The sequence below is a fragment of the Perca flavescens genome, chromosome 1 (genome assembly GCF_004354835.1).
Source record: "Perca flavescens isolate YP-PL-M2 chromosome 1, PFLA_1.0, whole genome shotgun sequence".
Lineage (NCBI taxonomy): Eukaryota > Metazoa > Chordata > Actinopteri > Perciformes > Percidae > Perca > Perca flavescens.
Genome location: NC_041331.1, coordinates 24,191,040 through 24,215,104, shown reverse-complemented (window position 1 = coordinate 24,215,104; position 24,065 = coordinate 24,191,040). Strand labels below are relative to the sequence as shown.

The following is a 24,065-nucleotide window of genomic DNA, read 5'->3' as shown; positions in this document are numbered from 1 at the left end:
TTATTCTGTTGGGGTGGTGGCAACAGGGCTGAGGATGGGGGTCAGTAAGTCCCTCATAGGACTCATAGGGCAGATGGCCTTATGGCTGTAGTACTCTACTACTTGCTTGGGCACCTCCGCCAGAACACATTTGGCCAGTGCTGCAGGTGAAGCCTGCAATAGAGACAGAGAACAGCTGGAGTTGTCAAAATATCAACTTTGTTTTAATCTGAGAAACAGAACATTTTCCAGTAAAGCTTTTACATTTATTTTCCTGATCAGTGAAATACCGGTGTGTTTAAGGACTACTTTCTTAGTTTCAGACAAATTAAAAGAGGTAGGTCAGTGTCAGACATTGTATTAGAGAGTAACAGTAATTTTCAGTAGCATAAAACTCATTAGATGGTATTATTCATTACACATATGCTGGCCTGCGCATTAGATTTCTAACAATTTATATGACAAGTCTGGACACATCACTTTGTGAAAAGGGGGGGTGCAATTGTTAATTTTGCACATGATTTTGATTATATTGAATGTAAGTGTTTCCTCAAATTCTTGGTGAATAATATCAGGTTAACTATACAGTTGGGTGATAACCTAAAGGAAAAAACAACAGGTGTCTGAAGATATAGGGCCACCAGCTTTCAGACTGCATAGATTCTCTGAGAGATGAACACCACGTATTCCTCCATTTGGTGTTCTGATGATGGTGGTGGGAATCATTGTGCAATGCATCTGTTCAAAATCTCCTAAAGATGTTTAATTGGTTTAAGATGTGGTGACTGTGAAGATCATACGATTTACATAATTTTCATACTAGTCCCCTCACCTTTAATCACCTTGTTTCCTGTATGAAAGTGTCTTCATTTATTAGGTTTCTCCACTCATTTACTCAGTTTTTTTTAATTTGCCACCCGTCTGTATATAGGAAATATTAGGGGTGTCAAGATTCACTGATACAAATCGGTATATGGTTGTATTATCACAGATATGAGCACACTGATACTGGACGGACTACAGGATCAAGCTAAATGGACCAGGAATCGGCCGATGGCCTGATTCTACATTGCAACGAATCGGTTGACTAAAGCTTTGCTGTCATTCCAACGAAGCTTATGCTGTGTGTGCAATGCTGTTGAAAGAGACGAGTGTGTGTGCATGTTTCTGCGCGCAAATCTCAACGGCGTCTCGCGATAAGGTAACAACGAGAGTTGCGAGCGCAGTAAAAACAGTAACAACAGTAGACTACAATCATACAGTACAATCGGTACAGTATGTGTCTATAAATAAACACAAGACATGTAGTTCTGAATTGATACGTTTGTCTTCCATTTTTTCCCCGTGCCATAAAGTAACATTTTATAGAATTAGCTTATTTAAATGAATGAATGTTAACATTAAACAAATATTAACTGTATCTACTGTATCAGATTTAATCATATCTCATTGAATCGCATCAAATTGATTCAACATCGAATATGTATTGTCCCTGAACCGTTCGTAGCCCATGTATATGTATCGGATCGTCTTATAAGGGAGAGATGCACACCACTAGTAAATATATATTACTGTATATATCGCACATTTTGGGAAATGTTCCATGTTTATAACATTATACATCTAGTCAACAACAGACAGCATAATTGTACAGCTAAAATGCTGCTAAATTTCTGGATTTTCTCCAGTCCATGATGTCAATCTGTGGTACAAAGCAAGCAAAAGCTTCCTGTCTGCTCTTTTGAATAAGAAAGGAGGGGGTGGTTATGTAAAAAAAATTTAGTGTTCATGAGCATCACTAGCACAGCTGTCAGAAGGAGTGGGGTTCAGGCTGAAAGTCAACAAGTGCAGATTGACAGACGGAGAGAAAAACTGACCGTTTTGAAGTCTCTGAAGGGCACGAACTGCACAATGTCCCTGAGGACTGGCTCGCCTTTCGGTGAGCGTAGGACTCCATCATCTCCATCCAAAATCTGCATGTCTGTGAAGTCTGCATTGCCCACACCAACAATGATTATGGAGAGAGGCTGGTAGGACGCTCGTACAATAGCTTCGCGTGTGTCTGCCATGTCTGTCACTACACCATCTGTGAGGATGAGCAGGATGTGGTATCGCTGGAAGAAGATAAGAGCTTTCAGTGTTTATTAACCCATTTTAACAATTATGTGTGGTTATACGCTAGAACACCTCTCCATGTGTGTTGTAGTCTGAAGTAGGCTTTTCATGCTGTCTTGTATCATTTTAGATCCTCCACTGAGTAGATAAGTGTATGTGTGTGGTACTTTTAATAATGTTACACAAAAAACATGGTGTTCAAGAATAGATAAAAAGCATATTAAAAACAAAAGACATAACTTGACATAACTACATCTCAAACAGCAGAGACGTTGAAATAATTTTTTATCATGTGCCCACTGAACATGAAAATACAAGAATTAAAAGAATATTAACATTGCACAGAATACTGTAATCATTCCTGATTGGTCCCATGGTTAGTAGTTAGTTCTAATTGTTTACTGCAGCTCATTTACTGATCAAAAGAAGGACTAACATTGAGGAGTAAATAATTACATAAAGGTCAGTGCAATTATAAGAGTGTAATAGTTTAGAACACAATGTTTGTGCAGTCGCTGGGTAATTTCAGATGCTAAATATATAAAAGATTTGTGTTCTTTCTCCCAAGGGGATATCAAGGAAAGACAAGGAGCAGAGTTACTCTATTAGCCACTTGTGTTACATTGCATTTTAACAGTAGTGCATGAGGTAATTTCTAACACAAAAAAGGGTCAATGATATGGAAATATGTGTAAGAAATATACCAACAATACGGCACTGTATGACTTCACTCCTAATTTGGTGTATAATGGGTCCCTTCTTCCTTTTGCCCCATACGGCATCATTACTGTAAAAAGTGAGGTGAACCAGAGGCTACTCATTCTAGGAACTCAGTGGGATGTACAACAGCAAAGTCTGTATTACATTCATACATTTCTAATAAAGAGACACTCACAGAAGCATCTTTAATGATGCCGTCGCCTGCTGTCAGCTTGGCTATCCTGTTAATGATGGGAGAAACATTGGTTGGGCCATACAATTGGATCTTGGGAAGGCAGTTCTGGTATGCCTCAACCACACCTTGGATCTCTGATCAAAAAGAGCACAGAGCAAAATGAGGGAAACAGTTATCTACACTTGTCATTAAACAAGCGACTGTAAATTAAAAGGTACAGTCGGATTAATTATTTATTGCAGTTTTGAGAATTATACAATATACCTTAATATGTTTTCTGCCTAACACAAGTTAGAAAAGTTAAATCCTCTGAAAGAAGCAAAGTTTTAGATTTTGGCTTGTTCATTTGAATTTTAACAACCAATCAATTATGAAATCCACAAAGCAGTGGTGGAATGTAACTAAGCACATTTACTCAAGTACTGTATGTAAGTAAAATCTTTAGGTACTTGTACTTTACTTGAGTATTTCAATTTTATGCCACTTCATACTTCTACTCCACTATGTCAAATGTTGTAGTTTTTACATTATTTGATAACTTTAGTTACTTTGCAGATTTTGATTATTAATAAAAAAATATAAACCAGCAATATATATATGATTCTGAAATGGGTCACTCTGCAAAATTAGTATTTTTACTTTTGGTACTTTAAGCATATTTTGATACTTTTGTACTTTGACTTAAGTACGATTTTAAATGCAGTACTTTTACTTGAATATGTTTACACTGTAGTATTGCTACTTTAACTTAAGCAAAAGATCTGAATACTTTTCCACCACTACTATGACTGACTCATAACTGAGTCAAAGACTAGTTCATGCCCTCATATTTTCCCGTCTATAGACTACTACAATTCTCTTCTAACTGGCATGAACCATAAATCCTGCCTCCAGCTGGCCCAGAAATTAGCAGCAAGGCTTCTCACCGGTTTTAACAGACGACATCACATCACTCCTATCCTAGTCTATATCCTTCACCTTCCACTTCTGGGATTGCTCCGGTGCTGCAGGAAATTCTGCCAGATGCATGTATTTTACGTTTCCTTCCATTTTCTTTGTGTTGGAATTTTAAACTCCGGTGGATTTACGAGGACTGTTGTTGACTGCTCCTCAGATCTTTGCATGGTAAATTGGAACGGTTGGTTGACTATCTGTCCAATCTGAGTTTTCTCTCGGTTGGTTGACTATCTGTCCAATCTGAGTTTTCTCTCGCACAACTATCTCGCACAACTATTTTGCAGCCTCCTCCTTCAGCGCGCTTTGGAGGAGGGTCTGGCAAAGCAAAACTACTCCTATCCTAGCTTCACTTCTTTGGTTCCGTGGCCGTTTAAAAATGGATTTTAAGATATTATTGATCATAAGCTTGTCAGGGTCTAGTCCCAATTACATCCTAGAAATGCTGACCCCATACGAGCCTGTTAGCAGCCTTAGATCCTCGGGTGGGGCCCTTCTAACCATTCCAAAATCGAGGCTAATAATAATGCATTCTCCATTAGGGGACCTCAGCTTTGGAATGACTTTCCCAGAGATAAGGCTTGCTGAATCAGTGACTTCTTTTAAATCACTTCTTAAAACATATTTTATAGACTTGCTTTTATGTGATTCCAGTTTTTTATCATCTTTTTCATTGTCTTTTTACCCTATTATTATTAATTAATTTAATTTGGTTTATTGAGTTGTCATTTATTTTGTCCTTTAAAGTGTTCTATTTTCACTATTACAATGATGTGTGTGTGTGTATTGGTTTGAATGTCTTTTTGTTTCCTCTGTCAAAGCACTTTTTTAAACAAAATTTTTTAAAGGTTCTATACAAATAAAGTTATTATTATTATTATTATTATTATTATTATAGAAAAGATGCACACAGAAATGCTGACAAAAATCGGTACAGAGGAGTTGTTTTTTCTTTACTTTTGGACTGTATGAAAATGATCTGTCATGTATTTATTTATCTGAAATATGTGCTAAGGGACCTGCTGAGTAATACTGATAGTTTAGCAGCTGTGTTGTCAGATTAAAGATGCAAACTCTAGTATCATCAGCATAGAGGTGCACTTTTCAGGGAAACTGGTGTACAAAGCTGTTCCTTACCTTCACATTCATCATCCTCTGGGTTGAAATTGATGGCAAAATCATGAGACACCTATGGATGGAAAAAGAGAAAATTGTAAAACACTAATTTGGTGTTCAAGGAGGCTTTGTGCTCTGCCCCCATGTCGTATCAAAAATGGCTGTCATGTTTGGAATCTCTGAAAGCCTGGACTTTTTTCTTCTTCTGGTATTTGCATGTAATTTAGGCTAATAAAATCAAAATTGAATTTTAAATAAAAGAATTTCTATTTCAACCATTGGTTAAGAGTACCTCACTTTTTCAGGGGTGTTTCCCAATGAGACTTGGTTATGTCATGTGTATACTGATCTGTGTTTACTATATTCTGAAGGGTTTGCTTGTATTAATACCCTACTTCATCACACTATGCTGTAATGAGCATATAGCATGCACTATATGCTTAAAATCTGGTTTCTGAAAGAGTTTGCAACCCCTCTTTTTTGATCTGGTCTATTTTTGCCATCCAAACGTCAGATTTATTTTGTTTTTCTCAAAGCTGTGTAATTGGCAATATGAAATCCACTTCTTGATACCTCCTCTCACAAGAAACCATTTTTTCCACAAGCACCAACTGTCAGCCAGATCGGTGACAACTGACTCCTCTCCAGATGGCTACTTTCTTTTAAGTCATTTTTGTCTTTAATGTGATTAACAGCCTGTATTTAGTCACTGTATGGGTAGATATCAAGAGCCCAGATAAAGTAATCATTTATTTTTTTTGCATTGGGCCACTGCAATGGAGGGGATCTTGTTTTTTAACTCATTTAACAGGCCTGTTTCATGGCAGACCTTTTGACATGGAAGCACACAGGTGTAACTCGTAACATTAACAATTCTATTTAGGTGTTTCAGTTGAGAGGCTCTGGTATTGTGAAGGCTGGTTCACTGGCATGGCTTAAGGACACGGAGCATCATTAAGCATTGGTAATTTTATTAGTTACACCTGTGCTTTCCCTGCTACTGTATGACAGACAATATTACAATCTTATTTATTAGCTTTGCCTGTTTTCCCAAGTACATACTGTTTTTTTTTGTGGATAGCATCTGTGCAAAAACAACACTCCTTTTAAAGGCACTGAAAACCTATTGTCTGTTTTCTTACTATGAGCAAAGGAGCAAACACAAAATGTTCTGCCAAAGTTGGAAGTCCGTTTTGTTTTAATTGAGAGATTTCTGTATTAGTGTTTTTGTCTGTACTTTTCTTACTGGTTTGAAGAGGAAAGGGATCCTGGAAAAAGATGATGTCACATGCTTCAGAGCACAAATCAGGATTAGGCAACATTGAAATCTAGATCTGATCACAGTTGTGGGATATTTACTCATGTTGGCGGGGCACTGGCAATCAAATATGATCAAACCACGCTCACACAGTCCCAATGAAGCAGATTAACTGAGTTTTTGAGTATTCATTTGGTCTGGACTAGGAGAAAAATTTATGTTGCCTTTCAGTTCTGGTCCAGTTCGTGTTCAGAGTGGCTTTAACCTAAATGCTTCTTATGTTTAATTATGTTCTCTGTTGTCACAAAGAGCTCACAAAGAAATAACTGATTAAGAGCAATAATAGTATAATTTGCCTGCAAACCGCATGTTATGAATACTGCCAAAATACACAGAGTAGGACACAAGCACAACACGCTGCAGTTTTAATTGCTTTTGACCAAATGATTTGCATACCTATATACATCCCTTCCTGAACAGTTTGCAATCAGCCATGTATATAGTTTAGCTTTAAAATGAATGCTAAAATTACTTATCTATTATCATAAAATCTTGTGGTTTGCTTCCTCATTTACTTTCAGACCACCAACGAACCGCAACAGAGTCTGCTTGGAAGTCAACAACTGGACCGAGACCGCCTGAAAGGAGGTGTCCTAATGAGGTTGTGAAGTCTGCGTCAGTTTTCACGCCAGCAACAAACAAATGGCACTACACAGGCAAACACACCAGAGTCCGTTTTAACTAAACCAAACACGTTAAACCCCTGAGTACCTGATGGGAAGAGATTTTCTCTTCTAAACTTGAGCTTTTAAGGGTGCAACTTTTCATAGAGACTTTAAATATAGAAAACACATAATCATAGAAATGTGAAGCTTCCCATTATATCACACAACTCACTATCTGCTGTATCATTGGCTGACAGATAAACATCTTGGATCCTTTTTTAATATGTATATGTTTTCAAATCACACTTAGTATGCACAATGCATAATTAAGAAGAATACAAGAGAGCACATACTGAGAAATAGCCCAGATCTATCAAACCTGCACACAGGTGTTAGCCTAGAAATCTAGATGCACCCTCGCGGCAGCAAATTTAATTTGCAGCCAGGGGGGTCTAGGCACTCTCTGTGGACTTGCGAGCTGGAAAAACCAAAGTCTAGTCAGGCCAATCACATCGTGTATAGAGTTGGTGGGCGGGCTTATGGCTGCTGCTGCTGGGAACAGCGGTCTTCTGGAAGACTTTGAGTTAAGCTTTTCTTTGAGAAAAGAACAAAGAATCATTCTTAAAAAAGGAAGATGTATTCTGAGTTTTGCCAACCAGATACGGCAAAAGTTTAATCTATCAACTAGCTTCGCTACCTTGTTAGTTGCTCTGCCTGGTTGTAGCGCTATCCTATTGCGTGCAGAGAGAATTTGAAAGACAACTGTTTATCCCGCCCCTCGGATTGAGCCCTGTCAATGGTGAGTTCCCAGACCCAACATCTTGATGTGGGTCTGGCTTGTCATGCTACACAAGTGTAGCCTATAACTAATAGATGCAATTCATGATTAGTCTAATGACTTAATTAGCATTCACCTGCACCACCAACCACAAAGTAAAATAAATTTGACTCCAGCAGGGTAGTCACTGTTATGGTATATTCAGAAATTTATAGATTGTATTTACTGAGCCACAAATCTTGGAATGACTGAAATTATAATTATGAATGTTTCACATCGGCACAAAGAGCAGTACAATCTTACGTTAAACATAGGCCGTTCTGATCTGATAAATTAGCAAACAGCATAGCGATTCAACTGTGTGTGTGTGCGTGCGTGCGTGCGTGCGTGCGTGCGTGCGTGCGTGCGTGCATGCGTGCGTGCGTGCATGCGTGCGTGCGTGCATGCGTGTGTGTGTGTCACATGTCAGGTTTATTCAGAATCACCGAAGGCTTTGGGATCTCAAAGTCTAATTTGCTTGAACAAACACTCTCACACTCATGAATTATTATGTCAACTTGGCATCAACACTACAGGGCTTTTATCAGAACATGTTGTTTTCTCAAGACAAGTTGCTATTTTAACACATGGAGTTGTGAATAACAATAAAATCCCTAATTTGTTTTAAATGTGAAATTTGAAAAGTGTGTCATACAACAGGTCATGGAAATCCGATGCCTAACGTTAAGTCCCAGGGTAGTGGAAAATACCAGGTTTCCATAAGAGCATGTGAATATATAGTATGCATAATATTGTTTGTGTGAAGGGAAGGCCAGTGTCATGGAACAGAATAGAAAAAGGGAGGTTTAGAATGAGCGAAAAACAGGGAGAGCAGAGATACGGAAAAACATACTCACCTCATAATTTGGAGGGATTCTGGCACCGAAGCCCAAAGCTGAAAATCTTTTGTCACTGAAACAATAAGCAAATTAACCAGTCATATATTACAGTTACTGCAGTGATCTGAAAAATATTGATGGCTTATCCATCAATTCACGTTTCCACAACAAACCCCCCCTGCTTGTTTGCATTTCATAAATCTTAAAAGCTTGAATTGCAATTTGAAATCTCCCTGCAGGCACCTGTTCAAAGAGCTTTTCAGTTTTTATCCTCTCCATTTTTCATCGTACTATTTAGATGGGCAGATATTACTGTAAGAGGCTTTGCTATATTGCGCTAAAGGATAGCATACACAGGTTTTTTATTAATAACAAGACAAAGGCTGTGTCTGAAACCACTCCCTATTTGCACTATTTACACTAAAAGTAAGTTGTCGACAACGACAAATGTAATGCTTGAGGTATACAAAGGCAATATTCTGCATGTAGATCCACTAGACAGTGAGGCTCAACAATTGCACTTGATGGTTGAATGGCCTACAGTGGCTGTGTGGAACATTTTTCTCTAGCATTCAATCAATGTTATACTGCATCCAAAAATAAAATGCACCACAAAAGGCCATTTACAGCATTTACATTTTTTTAGAGTGCCTAATGGTAATCAAATCAGAACAGCACTTTTTTATCAGCTCTCTTTGTTCTTCTAGTCTTCTTTGCAATTATTGCAGTACTTCTTTTATCTCTTCTTTTTTGAAAGGCGTGAGCTTTTACCAGGCAAGAAAGATCTAACAAAAGATTTGCATTATGGGACATGTAGTATACTGTTTTCGACCATTCTCTTTTATTTATACTGTCTCTTGTAAGTCCCCTAACTTTATGGAAGTGTCATAACAAATTAAGGGAGTACCCCTTTGATACCATATAGTTAAAGGACCTTATATATAATAAATACATAGATAACACATTGGGCCTACAGTATGTATCTAGAATTTGTGGTATTTAGGATAAGCAGCAGAGCTGTCACAGCATATTTTCAGTCACATCAGTGAATGTTTGTCTACAGACAGCTTTCTCCAATGGCTTCCTCCCTTATCAGAACATTTAGTAAACATGCCTTTGTGACTGATAAAATAACCCAAATTCTCCACCCCAGTGCAATCACAAATAACATCTCCCACTCGACAGAATCATAAAATGATGTGATGTGTAATACATTTCCTCTGGACATAGTGTGGGTGCATCAAAGGGTACATAGCAAAAAACTGTTGATAAGTGTTGATTTATTTGGTGTGTTGACAAGTGTTGATTGGAGAGTTGTTTGTCCACTCATAGATCTAATATGGCTTTGAGGCTGTTTTTCTAGAGCTATCAGAAGTGTTTAATTAACTCTGATGGGCGTGGACTTAAAGGTCCAGTGTGTAACGTGTTTAGTTGTTCATTATCAAAATCTGTGTTGCCCGTTCACAAACTTGTCCTTTTTCATGAATATTTACCACCACCATCAATTCCAAGTATTCCTTTTGGCTTGAAATTTTACATTTGCATTCGCATGAACTGGGGTAGATGCTCCATATTCATGCGCCATCTTGAAATACGTTAGCTGGTAAGGGACATACAGGACATACTGCTCCGCCTTTCGCGTTTTCGCTGTCACATGATAAACTCACTAGTGCTGCTAATGCTGCTAATGGGTATCGTAGCTTCCTGGCCCCGGCAAGTTTGAAGAAGGAAACATGGAGGACCATATGTATTCAAAATCCAAATTTCAGGAACAGGAGTCTTCTTCTTCACCCAGAAAAAGAAAAAGGATATTGAAAATAGCAAGAGACCGGCTTTTTGAAGTGTGAAGGCTACCGTAGCTGTAATACGTACTTTGAACTGCATGGTGCGAGAGAGTTGATTGCAATATATGATCTCAACGCTAGATGGGAGAAAGTCTTACACATTGGACCTTTAAATAAACATTGGCAAAATGATGAGCCAGAGTGAGCAATAAACTCTTTTTTTGGGGGGCTTTTCCCTTTATTGACAGTGGATAGACCGGAAAGGGGGGGAGAGATGGAGGATGACACGCAGAAAGGGTAGCGGGTTGGACTCAAACCCATGCCGCTGCAGGACTCAACATGGGGTGAACGCTCTTACTGGCTGAGCTAGAGGCCGCCTCGAGCAATAAACTCTTAACTATAAACTATTGACAGAAGCAACTTTACTTTAAGTTGTAATTGTTTTACTACAATAATTAGTAGCACTGGCACTTGCTGTTGTTGCAGCAGCAGCACTAGTAACACACCAAAACATAATTATCCATAAGGAATTTGGAGGAGAAAAAGGATAATTTGTGTCTTTACACAGAACCTTGCAGTATTATTTATTTTACAGTAGCTGCAAATGGTAATAGCAACAGACTGTGGGCTTAGTTAAGAAGACATCACTGAATATGGTGCATTGGCCATTTGAGCACATATTTGGTTACCATCATTAGCCTCTGTTCCAAGAAAAAAAAACTGTGAATGAGTCCAACTTTTTATTCTCTGTAATGCAACCTCTCCACATGCCCTGGCTAATGTGTTGTACTGTATCCAGATATAACACACTCCAGCAATAATGTGCCAAACAAATGAATAGATTTCAGTGTCCAGGTCCTGCAACTGATAGCAACTGATAGCATTCAAATTCGCTCTGCTTTGCTTGAAACTCACAATCAACATGTATATGTTTATTTCAACTCGCTTTTTTAAATCCATTTTCATCTAAATAATTATGTTCCACTAAATACAGGCCTTACTCCCACTGCTGTGACCTTTCAAACACAGTGGAGTATGTTGTATAGATGCAAAATAATAGGAAAAACAAATGTGTTAGGTATTACGTTGTTTTACCAACAATACCGATATAGAGAAAGAATTTCAATGAAAATAATATTCTAATGGTAAATGAGTTATTCATGCTTAGCCAATTCTATCCTGAGATGTATTGTACAGCACTCATTATCTCGACCTCTAGACTCTTTCCATACTTTTATAAATATGCCCTTGGAGCCTTAATGAATTGATTTTTATGCGCAATTGACTGTTTTAAAAGATTACCAAACTCTATCTTTCCTGGTGTGATATGACGCCGTACCTTCAGCCCAGACAAGAGGGCAGAGATGTCTACTTATAAGTCATTTTCATCATATGATTTTTTTGCTGTGAAGTTCATGGTGGTCCTGGTTTTCTTACTTTGTCAGCACACGTGAGGAGACACGGGGAGATGTGCTTGGTATAATAGCCCTCTCAGCAAGGTAAACGAGCCTCTGCCCACACAGACAAAAGCTAGTCACTCCAGCTCTGTAATGCACTCCTCTGCAAGGACTCTAAAATCCCACATCACCTATTTTCACTAAAGGCTAAAAGGTTTGCTTGCCCACGTTTTACACCTCAATAACAATTCCAACTTAAGAGGGAAGGGCTGCCTACACTTGCCGTCACTGTTCGCCCAAATGCATGTTTGCATGTGTGAATCTCTTGTGTATATGTAAACATGGAAATGATACAGCTACAAGGATGAGCTGCTAATTTTGGGGCAGGTTTTCAGTGTCTCCAGTGCTATCTCCTGGATACTATAATTAGCCAGACAGTGCGCCCCTGCTATTTAATAGGAGGATCTGCATAAATCAGGAGTCAGAGTGTTAATCCTTATCTGGTTTAGTTTATACAGATGAGAAGGTCTTTCTCTGACACATATGATACTATAAATAATTCCCATAATTAGCAAGTACCTGCAAGCTTGCCTGCAATAACTAATAGTTTTTTTTTTGCACATTTCAATTAGACAATGTCACAATTTCACGGATAACTATCAGCCAGTATTTACATATACAGAAACAAGAATTCTCACATGAAACTGTAACTTTGTTCAAATAGCGTCAGTGTCTTTAATGATTCCTCAAACAGGCTTCCTGCTGCACCTCCTCTGTCTTTACATCTGATTATACACCATGCTGTTATTTCACCAGCCATAATAACTCCCACTTCTTTCTGAAGTGCCTGCTATCCTGGTGTTATGTCCTATGTGTTCGTCTGTAGTTTGGGATAATGAGCCTCTGCAAGCTAAGAAAGGGGACCAGTAGCTGCAACAATGCTGCAACTGTACCACTGAGTTATCCACAGGAGAAAGCCCCTGCAGCCACCACAGTGAGCATAGCTGTGAAGTACATGCAAATCAGTTAGCATTGTCCTTACAAATAGCAGAGGCACAAGCTTGTGTGTGGGCATGCTTTATCAAAGTGCTTCCTAAACTAGAACCATTAGTTTTCTCTTTCTGTCTCCAAATGTATTTTATACACATGATGTACTTTGACCATATGTGATCTAGTCTATATCGATGATGATTCATTTAGGGGATTGCTCCAATGCCGTCGTAAGATCTACAGGATGTCCATCACCTTCTGCTTTCTATATTTTAGCATTCTAAACTCCGGTCGATTTATGAGGACTATGGTTAACTGCTCCTCCTCTGCAGGGTAAATCCAGACAGCTAGCTATACTATCTGTCCAATCTGAGTTTTCTGTTGCACGACTAAAACAACTTTTGAACGAGCATGTGTTACACCAAAACAAGTTCCTTCCCAAGGCTATTTTGCAGAGGTGCCCAAGACGACTATCCTATCCCGAAATGTTGTGTGGACTAGCCAGACCCTCCTCTGCAGCGAAGGTCTGGCATTGCGAGATTATATGTGATCTAACCAGTACAATAGGATTATATAGGATTATGTAGTCAGTAGCCTGGTGCACAAGAATAGGCATCAAAGAGGATCGAGAAGATGTTGTGGACATTTTGTCTACTTTAAAGTGATGTAACGGCTATCTATGTATCTTAACCTCGTGGCCACTTGACAATTCTAGCCACTTTTTATTTCTTTGTTTATTCTTAACCATCCACTTGAGTACCTTGGATTTTCTGTTTTCATTTTCGTCTCCAAGAGCACCAGCAGTTGTAGGGGATAGCATGCCCTCCTGTTTGTAATTGTATTGAAATCTGCCAAGGTTTTTTGATATATCCTGTGACATGCAAACACACAAACTGGACCAATTTGCAATTTAGGTCTGAGTGGATCATGGGTGTGGGCAGGGAGTCTGTGCTCTTTCTCTCTGTAGCAAGAAACTGAAGTTATATTACACAAGGGTGTTGACGATTTGATCATAATAACAGTTTTCTCAATAGTAACCATTGACTGATAGTAACCTATAAAAATGAAAAGGAAAGGACATACAAATTTAAAGGTATTTGTAAAACAGATTAAGGTAACAGGCATCTATCATCAAAACGAGTATTTTCACTTTGGTTTATTTCATTGTGTTATTTGCTAAAATAAGGAACACTATGTGAGAGATGTGGTGTTATTTTATTTTTTCTGTAAACTGTTATGCAAGAATGAATAAGAAATAAATTCACAAATTGCTTAAATATCTATGCCAAAAATCTATAAAGGTCAAAATGTAATCTTTCTGACAGATTGTTAAAAGCTGGAAAATAATGGATAGTTGGATAACAGTTTATCATGCATCACTTCTCCCTGGGTTTAACACAGATTAAAATACATTAACCAATGTAAACATGATGTGGACAATAAACAAGACTGTATTTGTGCTGGTGGTCAACAGAACTAGTGAGCAAAAATGAATACCTTGCAGGATTATCTGCCATTCTGTTCCTAGTTCTTAATGTTTTCCATTCCAATCCTTTTGCTGTGGTTCAGATGGGGTGGCTCATTTCAGTGTGAGAGAGCACATCGAAATGGCATAGAAGGGACGCTCTGCAGCTCTATTTTACAACAGGAGACCCGGACAAACCCTGTAGGCACCAGAGCCTTTACTGAGAAACAAAAGACTAACAAACCTGTCATAGTCTTGACAGATCTCCCCCACTGCTATCAGAGCCTTCAGGTACTCGTTGGGCTGGTAAGGGTTGATGTAGTGCAAAGAGCAGCTGTTCCTTGGGTCTCCATTGGAGGCTGTGAAGTCAATGGCAACCTGGTAGAAAGATGTGTGCAGCATGAACAATATGACAGAATCAATTAAGTTTTTCTTTTGCTACTTTACTTTTTATTTGGCTGCTGAAGATATTACAAACAATTCTGCGTGAGCAAGCCTGAAATAAGCATAATGGCAGTATAAATTATCTGATCAGAGGTAAGAACTTGCTCTTTTTACACCCACATACAGTAGATGGAAACAGCTCCAGCTCCCATACACAGCAGCCAGCTATTTCAACATGAGGAACTGCATCTACCACAGCAATCCTCATAATTAATATTCACTGCTTCAGTAATCCAGCTAGAGAGTGAGAGGTAGCACCACAGAGGGCAGACCAAAGGGCAAGAGTTGAAGCTTTGAATGTATTCCACGAAGCTGCCTACAAGAAAACTGTGTACACAGACCAAAACACTATCAGGGGATGTTTCAAGGATAAAACATATCTTTATAAGCATGTAATGTAACTTTTTTTTTTGCATGCTAATGGGCCACCAGAGCAAAGCCAAACCCAAGTCTGTTAGCTATATGATCTTAAACATGAAGTAACATACGGAGAATTTGACAGAATTAGGTCATTCATGCAACCAGAGCCATGTGCATTTAAAAACTCAATGACAGTGAAGTGTCGCTGTTTAATTTACCGTAAAGTGAATCTGGCATCCTCCCATGATGTAATCTAAGAAGGAGTACACTCTGTGTAGCTGCAAAAAAAAAAGCATCTGGTCATTAAAACAGAATTAACCCAACAAATCTGTTGACTGTAAAGGGTAAAAATTGTGCTATATCGTCTTAAAGCAGCGGGAACAAAAAAGGCCCAGCATCTGTGCCATTTTCTCATTTTTCTGTAATACAGTGAGAGAAACTAAACAAGACTGCTCCCATGTACAGTGAATACATGCAAACAAGGGTCTATTACTACAATTCATTTATACTGTTTCATACAACTAAAAGCTCCTTGGACCAGTTCCTTTTATTCCTATTTCATAATATAAAATAAAACACTGATTGGTTCAAGTGATTCCTACCTTAAGGTCACTGAGGATAACAACTCCTGAATTTTTATAGTTCCTTTTCTTCTGTTTGTACTTGGGATTCACACAATCCCACGTCACCTTAAACAAAGTACATTGAAAACAAAGAACAGGAGCATTTTGAACCTTGCCGATATATCTTCAGCACCATGACATTTGTTCCATCTGGGATGGATTTTAGCGTTTCAGAGTAAAATGAGAGGCATATTGGAATTGGATGAAATGGTTACACGGCTGTCTCTTCTTCGCTGTGCTCAGCCTCTCCACTCACTGACCTTATTTCCACTGGCAATTTTCTGCATTTCCCTGAAAGTGGCGTAGAACTCGCCAATGAAGTCGTGTTTCCCCCTGGAGTCATAATCCCACACTAGGCACTGTGGAACACACGGACAACAATGTTTTATACTTTCTCTCTGTTGGTTTGGTTGTTCATTCATCCCTCAACTCATCAGGAAATGTGTTTATTGTATTCTCGTTAAGTACTGTTTGTATAGTTTCTGACCCCTATCGTTTTTACTGATGTGGACTTAGTTGCTAAAGATCCCTTACCTTGAGCTTCCGCTCCTCATCACAGCTGCACAGGGATATGAGAGACACTTTAAAGGGCTCCCACACAGGATTAAGGTTGTTTTTAATCACCTGTTGGAGTAGGAGCATATTACCTATGAAGCAGAGTGGCATAAAACAGCTGTTGCTTAAACTGAAGAGGGAACATGATGAATTTACCTCAGTTCTGTGCACAAGCTGTTCAGTTTCATCGTCATTGATTCGGTATATTTCCAAAAATGGGTCTGACTTGCTGAAGAGATCCTGCAGGGGAAAACAGAATATCAAAACTACTGACTCTTATTGTAACAATTAATCCAAAGGGAAAACGATAAAGTTTGATTAAGTATTTCTTCTGGTACTGTCAGGTCAAATTTCTTTCTGAAATTGCTTGAAATAAAATAAGGAAAAGTCAGGAAGTCTCATTGAGATCCAGATCTATTTAACGAGAGACAAATGAGAACAAATGACCCACATACAACATCACATTTAACACTAGAGGTTTGATTTCATTTGATTCACAGTATTGAAGCTAATGACTCAGATGATATTTACCATGAGGCTGTGATGAACTTCACACAGGCAAAATCAGTTTGGGTTATTTCGATATGTATCTTGTTGGTTTTTTTGGATGGTTTATATGAAAGGAAATTGTAATTTATACAAATATCTGTTGACACTGATTTATCATAGCTGATTGCAGAGGTAATTGTCTCTGTGATTAAAGGTCAGGGAGAAGCAAGTATCAAATTTACAGCACAGCGTGGTGGCTCTTTTGGAGAAGACATCATTAAGTTTTAGAAAAATAGTTTGTTTTTTTGGTCTTAGAGGAGAGTTTGAGAATATTTTACAAGCTTCTGACTTATGCTATTCCCTAGTTATTAAATTTTTTTCATTCAATCACTGACCTTTTAGCACTAATGACTTGCTGTTTCCTCCAATACAGCCTTCTTTGCAGTTTTAAAATATCTTTATTGATTTCTTCAACCAATATTTGAAACTCACTAGTAAAGAACATAAACTTTCTTTTGTACTACTATTACTTCTGATATGCAAAATGCATCTGAAATGGCCCAGCATTGGGATGTTATTTTTCCATTTATATCATCCATTTGAGTAACAGTAATTCAACAGTGGCTGTGTCCATTTACATCATCAGTGTTAGTACCAGCTAAATTGAAAACATGTAAGATTTTGCATCCTTTTTAAGGATATTTACAGTAGCCTAAAAAATCCTCTGAGTCTCAAGTACAGGCGCCTGAGAGCAGAGCAACATTGATTATTTAGGTCAATTGATTCTTCAGCGAGAAAAATAAATCATTGGTGTGTGTGTGTGTGTGTGTGTGTGTGTGTGTGTGTGTGTGTGTGTGTGGACTTGCAAAAGATAAACTATGGACATGATAGCAAGATCTACAAGCACAGCACTGTAAAATTCAACTGGTTCCATCATAACACATCTGACAGTGACTACTTCAAAAACATTCCAAACACTCACAATTTACAATTGTAAATGAGGCTAAGAAATCTGTATATATCTTTGAGGTAGGCTGCTGTTTTGATCTGTATATGGACATTTGCTTCTATTCCAAACTATTGAAATATCAACCACTGGTAGATCTCATTCACCAACTTGGATACAACTGTAAACTAATAACTCTGATATTTGGAAGCTTAGGCCATGTCCATAAGAATGTGGTCAGGGGGATGCAGCTAGGGGGGCTGCAAAAAAAGAAGGCAAAAAGACTTTTTCTCTTTTTACTCTGTTTCAGCCATCATAGGGAGCATGCAAATATGGAGACGAAGATGCTTTGTTTATCCTTAATGTGTTGAGTATTATAAATGGAAAGACCTGTAAAAGTATGTGAGCCATGTAGACCTGTCACCTTGTCAAAGACTCTTCCCACAGTATTTGGATCTTGTATGTTTTCTTGCGATGCCTTTTAGATCCAAATAAAAGCATTTAAATGTGTGTGAATGTGTGTGTGTGTGTGTGTGTGTGTGTGTGTGTGTGTGTGTGTGTGTGTGTGTGTGTGTGTGTGTGTGTGTGTGTGTGTGTGTGTGTGCGTGAATGACAACAACGTCAACAAGAGGTCTGCAGGATAATAAATCCAATAGGTTTAAACCCCTTTACAGCAGTCATGATATCACAGCTATTTTCAAAATATTCATATTTCAACTCATCTAAATCTTTAGCCCTATATAAAAAAAAAAACTCATGCGTAAAACACACTGCCACACACATACACACAAGTGCGCAGCAAGGCACATATCATTACCAGGTTTACAACTTAAAGCCCTGGGGAAATCAATTCCTTTGACCTGATATACTCATTCAACCCTGCTGCTTAAAGGAACACTACAGGAAATCATTTCTGCCTGCTACCATCAAACTTTTTACCTCATCTGCCCCTGCCAGACCTCACCCGCCCTTGTTAGATGACCACTATTAGTCTCTATCAACTTCTCTGTGCCTGGACTGGACTTTTAAGCTACCTCTTATCTTTTGCACCCCCACCAATTCACCAATTCCTCACCAATGGACTACAAGAGGTGACAAAATGAGGGCCAAAGAAAACAGCTGACACTTTTTAAAAGCCCACATTTTTCCACCTTAAAGTGCCACTGTCGTGGCTGGCCATTATCAATAAAGAAGAATTGTGGAGCTAGGCCGTTGCCTAGTCTGCCTATACACACGCGCCGCTGCTGCGTGTGTGTGTGTGTGTGTGTGTGAGAGACTCTGACAGTTGGAGAGGGGATACGGGGGCTGTGTGTACACCAAATGAGACAGTTAATGTGGCATTTCCCACCACATTAGCCAGATACATCTCCTGAGGGACAGGAGCAAAAAGAGCTGTAGCATCCTCTCTTTGTTGTCATAGCAACCACTAGCCAGTGGCATCAGCGGCATGGACACATCTGTCAAAATTCAATCCTGGGCTGGGATATCAATGATTTCTCATCACTAATCCTCTTGTTCATCTACATCTACACTGTGATCCTTCAATACCTACAGCACGTTGAGGTGATACAGCTGACAAGCAGCTAATTAGAAACAGTTAGCTGCTTCAGTCATCAGCTGTAGGATAAATTGCTACACCCAACACCGACCTGCCAGATTAGTGGCAGCTAATTTGCATTGTTAGGAAAATGAGCATATAATACACCTGATTGCTGATAAACTCTAATAGTTATAGGAATTTAAATCCTAAAATTGTTGAACAGGTTTGTGGTATGACAGGAGCTGTTGACATTCACCATTTGCTTTCAATATCTTTGTTTACAGGAAGTAACCAATTAAAGCCACACTATTCCATTTTTTTATATTAACAATGGATCAATGAATCAAGAATCCTGTTGCCTTTTAAACAACTTCAAAGCCTCCACACACACGTTACATGTTGACAGTAAGTTTCAGCACTTATCCTATCCCATTCTAATTTGACAGGTAAGTAAATAGTTTGCTTAGAATAAAGGAAATTGTAACCCTGCATGCAGCTTTTCTTAGTTTATTCTGACCAATGTTTTTCTACAGAAGGGCTGTTTTTCTAACCCGAATGACTTTGTCCGTGCATGTAAACAAAGTCAGTGTCTATCATTTTTTACATCAGTGCTGTTAGATATTTGACATGAAGCACCAAACTCTGTTTCAAACGAGCTACACACACCATTGCTCTACAGTGATGTACCCACAGCTGTAATCACGTCAGGTTAGCAAAAGCAAGAAAGTCTTTTTCTCCAGGCAGAAACTCAATACTGCCAGTAGCACACTGGAAATATGAAGCAAATATCACATGCTGGGAAAAATGCCCTTTATTTATTATTTTTATTTCCCTCGTATAAGGGTCAGGTTCAATTTTACTGTCAGAGTAGCAGGAAACTGAAAACTGCAATTTCTCCCAATACATCTGGGAATCAAGGGAAGCCTCTGAGTGTGGCATCCTAAGGCTCGCTCCTAAGAACATGGAGCGACTTTAGATCATCAGAGTTGTAATTGGTTGCAAACTCCTGCTGTCTTTTTGATTGAAATATACCTTCAGCAAAGTTTGACAGTGTGAGAGCAGTAGCAGTTCAAGTCAGTGATATCCATAGTTAAAGTAAAACCATATGAATTCAAAAAGAACAGTAAAAACAAATTACACATTCAATATCATGTGCTTTGTGCACTCGTAAGCTGCCAAATTAGTATTGTACGTATGTATGTTGTGTATGTTAGAGCATAATGTCACTGCAAAGATGTGATCTCAAGTGTTATTATAATTTTTCTCTCTCCCTGTAACATTAAATTATATAATGATTTAAAAATAATACTTTAAATGTGAATCCCTTTAAGGCCAGTGGTGCAGTGTGAATACATTCTGAGGTACAGCATCATGATTATCATTTTACTACTATCCCTGTCTATTGCTACAAAACCATAACTAATTAAATATGAACCGTGTTATTTCCATCAAAACTGTGTGCTCTGCTCACCTTATCATCAAGCTTCTTGGCACAGAAGGAGAGCTCCACATACCCGTTGTTGCCAGAAATTTCCTCAGCGTGCACCTGAGAGGACATACGATTTGTCAGTTACAATTTGTGCTTATGGGCTTCATTACTTCATTGAATGAAATCCCTACCGCATAATCTACATTTCAGAAAAGAAAGAAAAAAGCTCATAAAAGTCACTGTTGTGGCTGAAATTGAAACTCAACACTAGAAATATATTTTTTTGGTAAATGACACTTGGTTGCAGAGTAAGAGTAAGCCTCTAGAATATTAAGGTGAAGGTATTATCTGCCAGTATTTAAAACAAGCTGCTTTACTTGAGTTTTTATGTGAGTTTTTAGACACCTTTTCCCTTTCTATTGCTAAAAGTAACTTTTACTGTAGTAGCAGTTGCACTGTGGTAACAAAGTGAAGTGGCTTTTACTTAACATAGGACTGCAGGACATTAAAACTAAAGAGTAGAGAGCCCCATTAGCTGTAAACTAATGGGCCCCTGCTGTTATAGGTTATTGTCTCAACGTGAACTTTCAACTTTTTATGGATGTAAAAGTTACCAGATACAGTACAGTGCAACAGTAAAGTTTTGTAAAAGCTCTCTAACATTACCAAATGGCTGCTCTGTTTGTTTGTTTATACCTGTGTTAAAAAGAATCACCGAGCACCCTCTGCTGCTGGGCCAAAAGTTTTTTTTATGCTCTTATCAACATGGGAGCAGACAATATGCTTGCTTTATGTAAATGTTTATTATTGCAAAATAATAAAAATTACTGTCTAGAATATTCAGCAAAATAACTTCAAAGGTAGCCTACTGTATGTTAAAAAAAAATGCAAAAACATATACACTTTCTATATTGCAGGCAAAACAGATGCTATAGATCTCTATATTTGCTTAGATGAAATGGAGGAAAAATCCCCTTGTATAAATCTCACAGATATCCTGAAGACCTTCAAAAGGTCTTTGCTGTTGCTCTGGTTTCAATAAAGTCAAACTCTGGCAAGGAATTAAATGATGAGTTTGTCTTTTGTCCTAACCCTCAGCACAGGGATCCAATCCAGTACTATCGATAATAGTGCTGCCATTGCACAGTTTGCATTTATTGAAGAGCACTTGTATTGGGTGCAGGTCCTGTTATCATGTCCACATCCTGCCTCTCTTGTGTATTCCCAAACAAGATAGAGTGGAAGACTGCACGATCTAGCTCGTCCTTTTTTTATATTATACTACCACCACTGGCTTATTAACTATAAGATGGTGGTTAATGAACCATCAGCTCTTCTCTTCCACATCTGACACATGATTTCTTATACATCATCGTATGCATCATTTCCTCTTGCTTCCCTGCGTGATTTGGCATGTATAGCAGGAACAGAGCCCCATGGCACCAAAAATGGACACTAGCATATAGAAAGTGCTAAGGGAGGATGTATGCTCTCTTAACAACTACCAACACACACAAAAACAGCAACGCAAAGCAGAAATATAAAGCCATTCTGTGATTGTGGTGTCTTAAACTTTATCTTTGAGAAATATTTGAAAAAAGTCCAAAAAAATAGAGCTGCAGGATTTAAGCTGATTGAAATTTGTTTTAAAGAATACAGAAATCCTTTTTACCTATCAATTTGCCATCCATTATTTCTCTCAGCGCTCACCGGCCATTCGCTATTAACTTCCACTTTCTTGATATCCAGCTATCTAGACCATTTAATTTCACTAGAGCAGGTCATAAGCAAAATGTTAGAAACTACCGTGATGGTGGATTTGCCGGCATATTTCCCATACTTCAGCAACAAAGGCTTCAACATCTTCTTTTGGGCCACAATCTGCAAAGAGCAAGATAAACACATTGTTGGCCTTGAACCTTTCTTAGCAGTAAAGAGCAGAGAACAGGGATCTGAGTCATCAACACCAGCGTCAGGTACATTCAATACAAACATTTACCTCCAACATGTTTTAGATTTTTTATGGCAGATAAATCAGAGTTTGTATGGCACAAAACTAAATAATACAAGTCAATAAAACGTGTAAGTCAGATAGTGGCATCTGCCTACCTGGCCAAGAGTGCACTCCACCCCACCCAGAAAGTCATCATCGCGGGTCCCGATGCTGTGAGTGCCGTGGATGTCATAGACTTCAAATCGCAGCTTCTGAACCTCCTCAAAGTAGTAGTCCAGTGAGAACACCTTGGCAAAGACCGGGTGCAAGTTGCTCTTGATCACTTCTGTCCTGTCCAGCTGAGAGGGAACACACACTTAATATGTTTAAACATTGTAATATTGGGCACCCAGATAGCTCAGTTGGAAGAGCGGGTGCCCATATATAGAGCTTTACTCCTCGACTATGACCCGCGGCCCTTTGCTGCATGTCATTCCCCCTCTCTCTCCCCTTTCATGTCTTCAGCTGCCCTGTCAAATAAGGCCTAAAATGCCCAAAAAATGATCTTTAAAAAAACATTGTAATATTGCTTTTTTTAATTCACTCATTTTTAATATGTGTGTGTGATAAAAGCAAATAGACCTTATGGAGTGATAGCACTTTTGCAGATTGTAATTTATATAGTTTTCCAGCAAGATTTGGATTGGAAGGAATGGAAAACATAACTTCTATCTTCCTACTTAATTTGAGGAAAAAGTGTCTACAGAAGGCCAAATGTTATTTTGTTCCATCAAGAGGATGATGTGAGGGAAGATTGGAGAACTCGGACATTTAATCTCAGCGTACAGAAAACGTCCATGCTTGTCTTTCATTGCCTGACAAGGAAAAGCTGAGCTCTCTGAGGCCCCATCTGTTCATGATTTAGCTTTCACACAGCTCCACAAACATTTCTATGCTGGCCAATTTGTCACAAGGAAAAATTATCATTGAATATGATATTTAAGTCTATGGAGGTTATTTATTTCCGCATTTAATAATGATATACATGCAGCAACAATCTGCATACTCAGAATGTTCATGTTATAGCCTGCTGTTGTTATGTTTATGTTTAATGCATATTTTTATGACCTCAATTTAAAAAAGAAAACACAGAAGAGAACAAATCCATCAATAAAAAGGCATAATCTGGAGATGATATAAAACTCACACAGTTGTTCAGTTGGGTTGAGATCTGGAGACACTGAAGGCTACAAAGCTTGATTTATATCATTTTCATACCTATTGAATCATTCAACCCCTAGTTCCTTTTAAAAGGGGGCATTAGCATCATTAAAAGAGACCACTCCCATCAGGACAGAAATACTTCATCATAGAATTAAAGTGATGACTCAGAATAACTTTGTATTGCTTTGCAGTGACCTTCCATCTAATGGTGCAGGTGAAACTATGTATGGAAGCACCATCACTCTCTT

At 38.4% G+C, this 24,065-nt stretch overlaps 1 protein-coding gene across 1 annotated transcript in view; it reads right to left on the bottom strand.

Moving 5' to 3' along the window:
- cpne7 (copine VII) overlaps nucleotides 1–24,065 on the bottom strand; it is a gene marked incomplete at its 5' end in the record, with an annotated part of 27,252 nt that continues 3,187 nt past the window's right edge. The window contains 14 exons of the mRNA XM_028573041.1: nucleotides 1–153; nucleotides 1,857–2,093; nucleotides 2,990–3,123; nucleotides 5,081–5,132; nucleotides 8,657–8,711; nucleotides 14,519–14,652; nucleotides 15,297–15,356; nucleotides 15,681–15,767; nucleotides 15,962–16,060; nucleotides 16,236–16,325; nucleotides 16,413–16,496; nucleotides 20,703–20,777; nucleotides 22,467–22,541; nucleotides 22,770–22,952. Of these exons, the coding sequence (XP_028428842.1) occupies nucleotides 1–153; nucleotides 1,857–2,093; nucleotides 2,990–3,123; nucleotides 5,081–5,132; nucleotides 8,657–8,711; nucleotides 14,519–14,652; nucleotides 15,297–15,356; nucleotides 15,681–15,767; nucleotides 15,962–16,060; nucleotides 16,236–16,325; nucleotides 16,413–16,496; nucleotides 20,703–20,777; nucleotides 22,467–22,541; nucleotides 22,770–22,952 (1,518 nt within the window). The remainder of the gene's footprint in view (nucleotides 154–1,856; nucleotides 2,094–2,989; nucleotides 3,124–5,080; nucleotides 5,133–8,656; nucleotides 8,712–14,518; nucleotides 14,653–15,296; nucleotides 15,357–15,680; nucleotides 15,768–15,961; nucleotides 16,061–16,235; nucleotides 16,326–16,412; nucleotides 16,497–20,702; nucleotides 20,778–22,466; nucleotides 22,542–22,769; nucleotides 22,953–24,065) is intronic.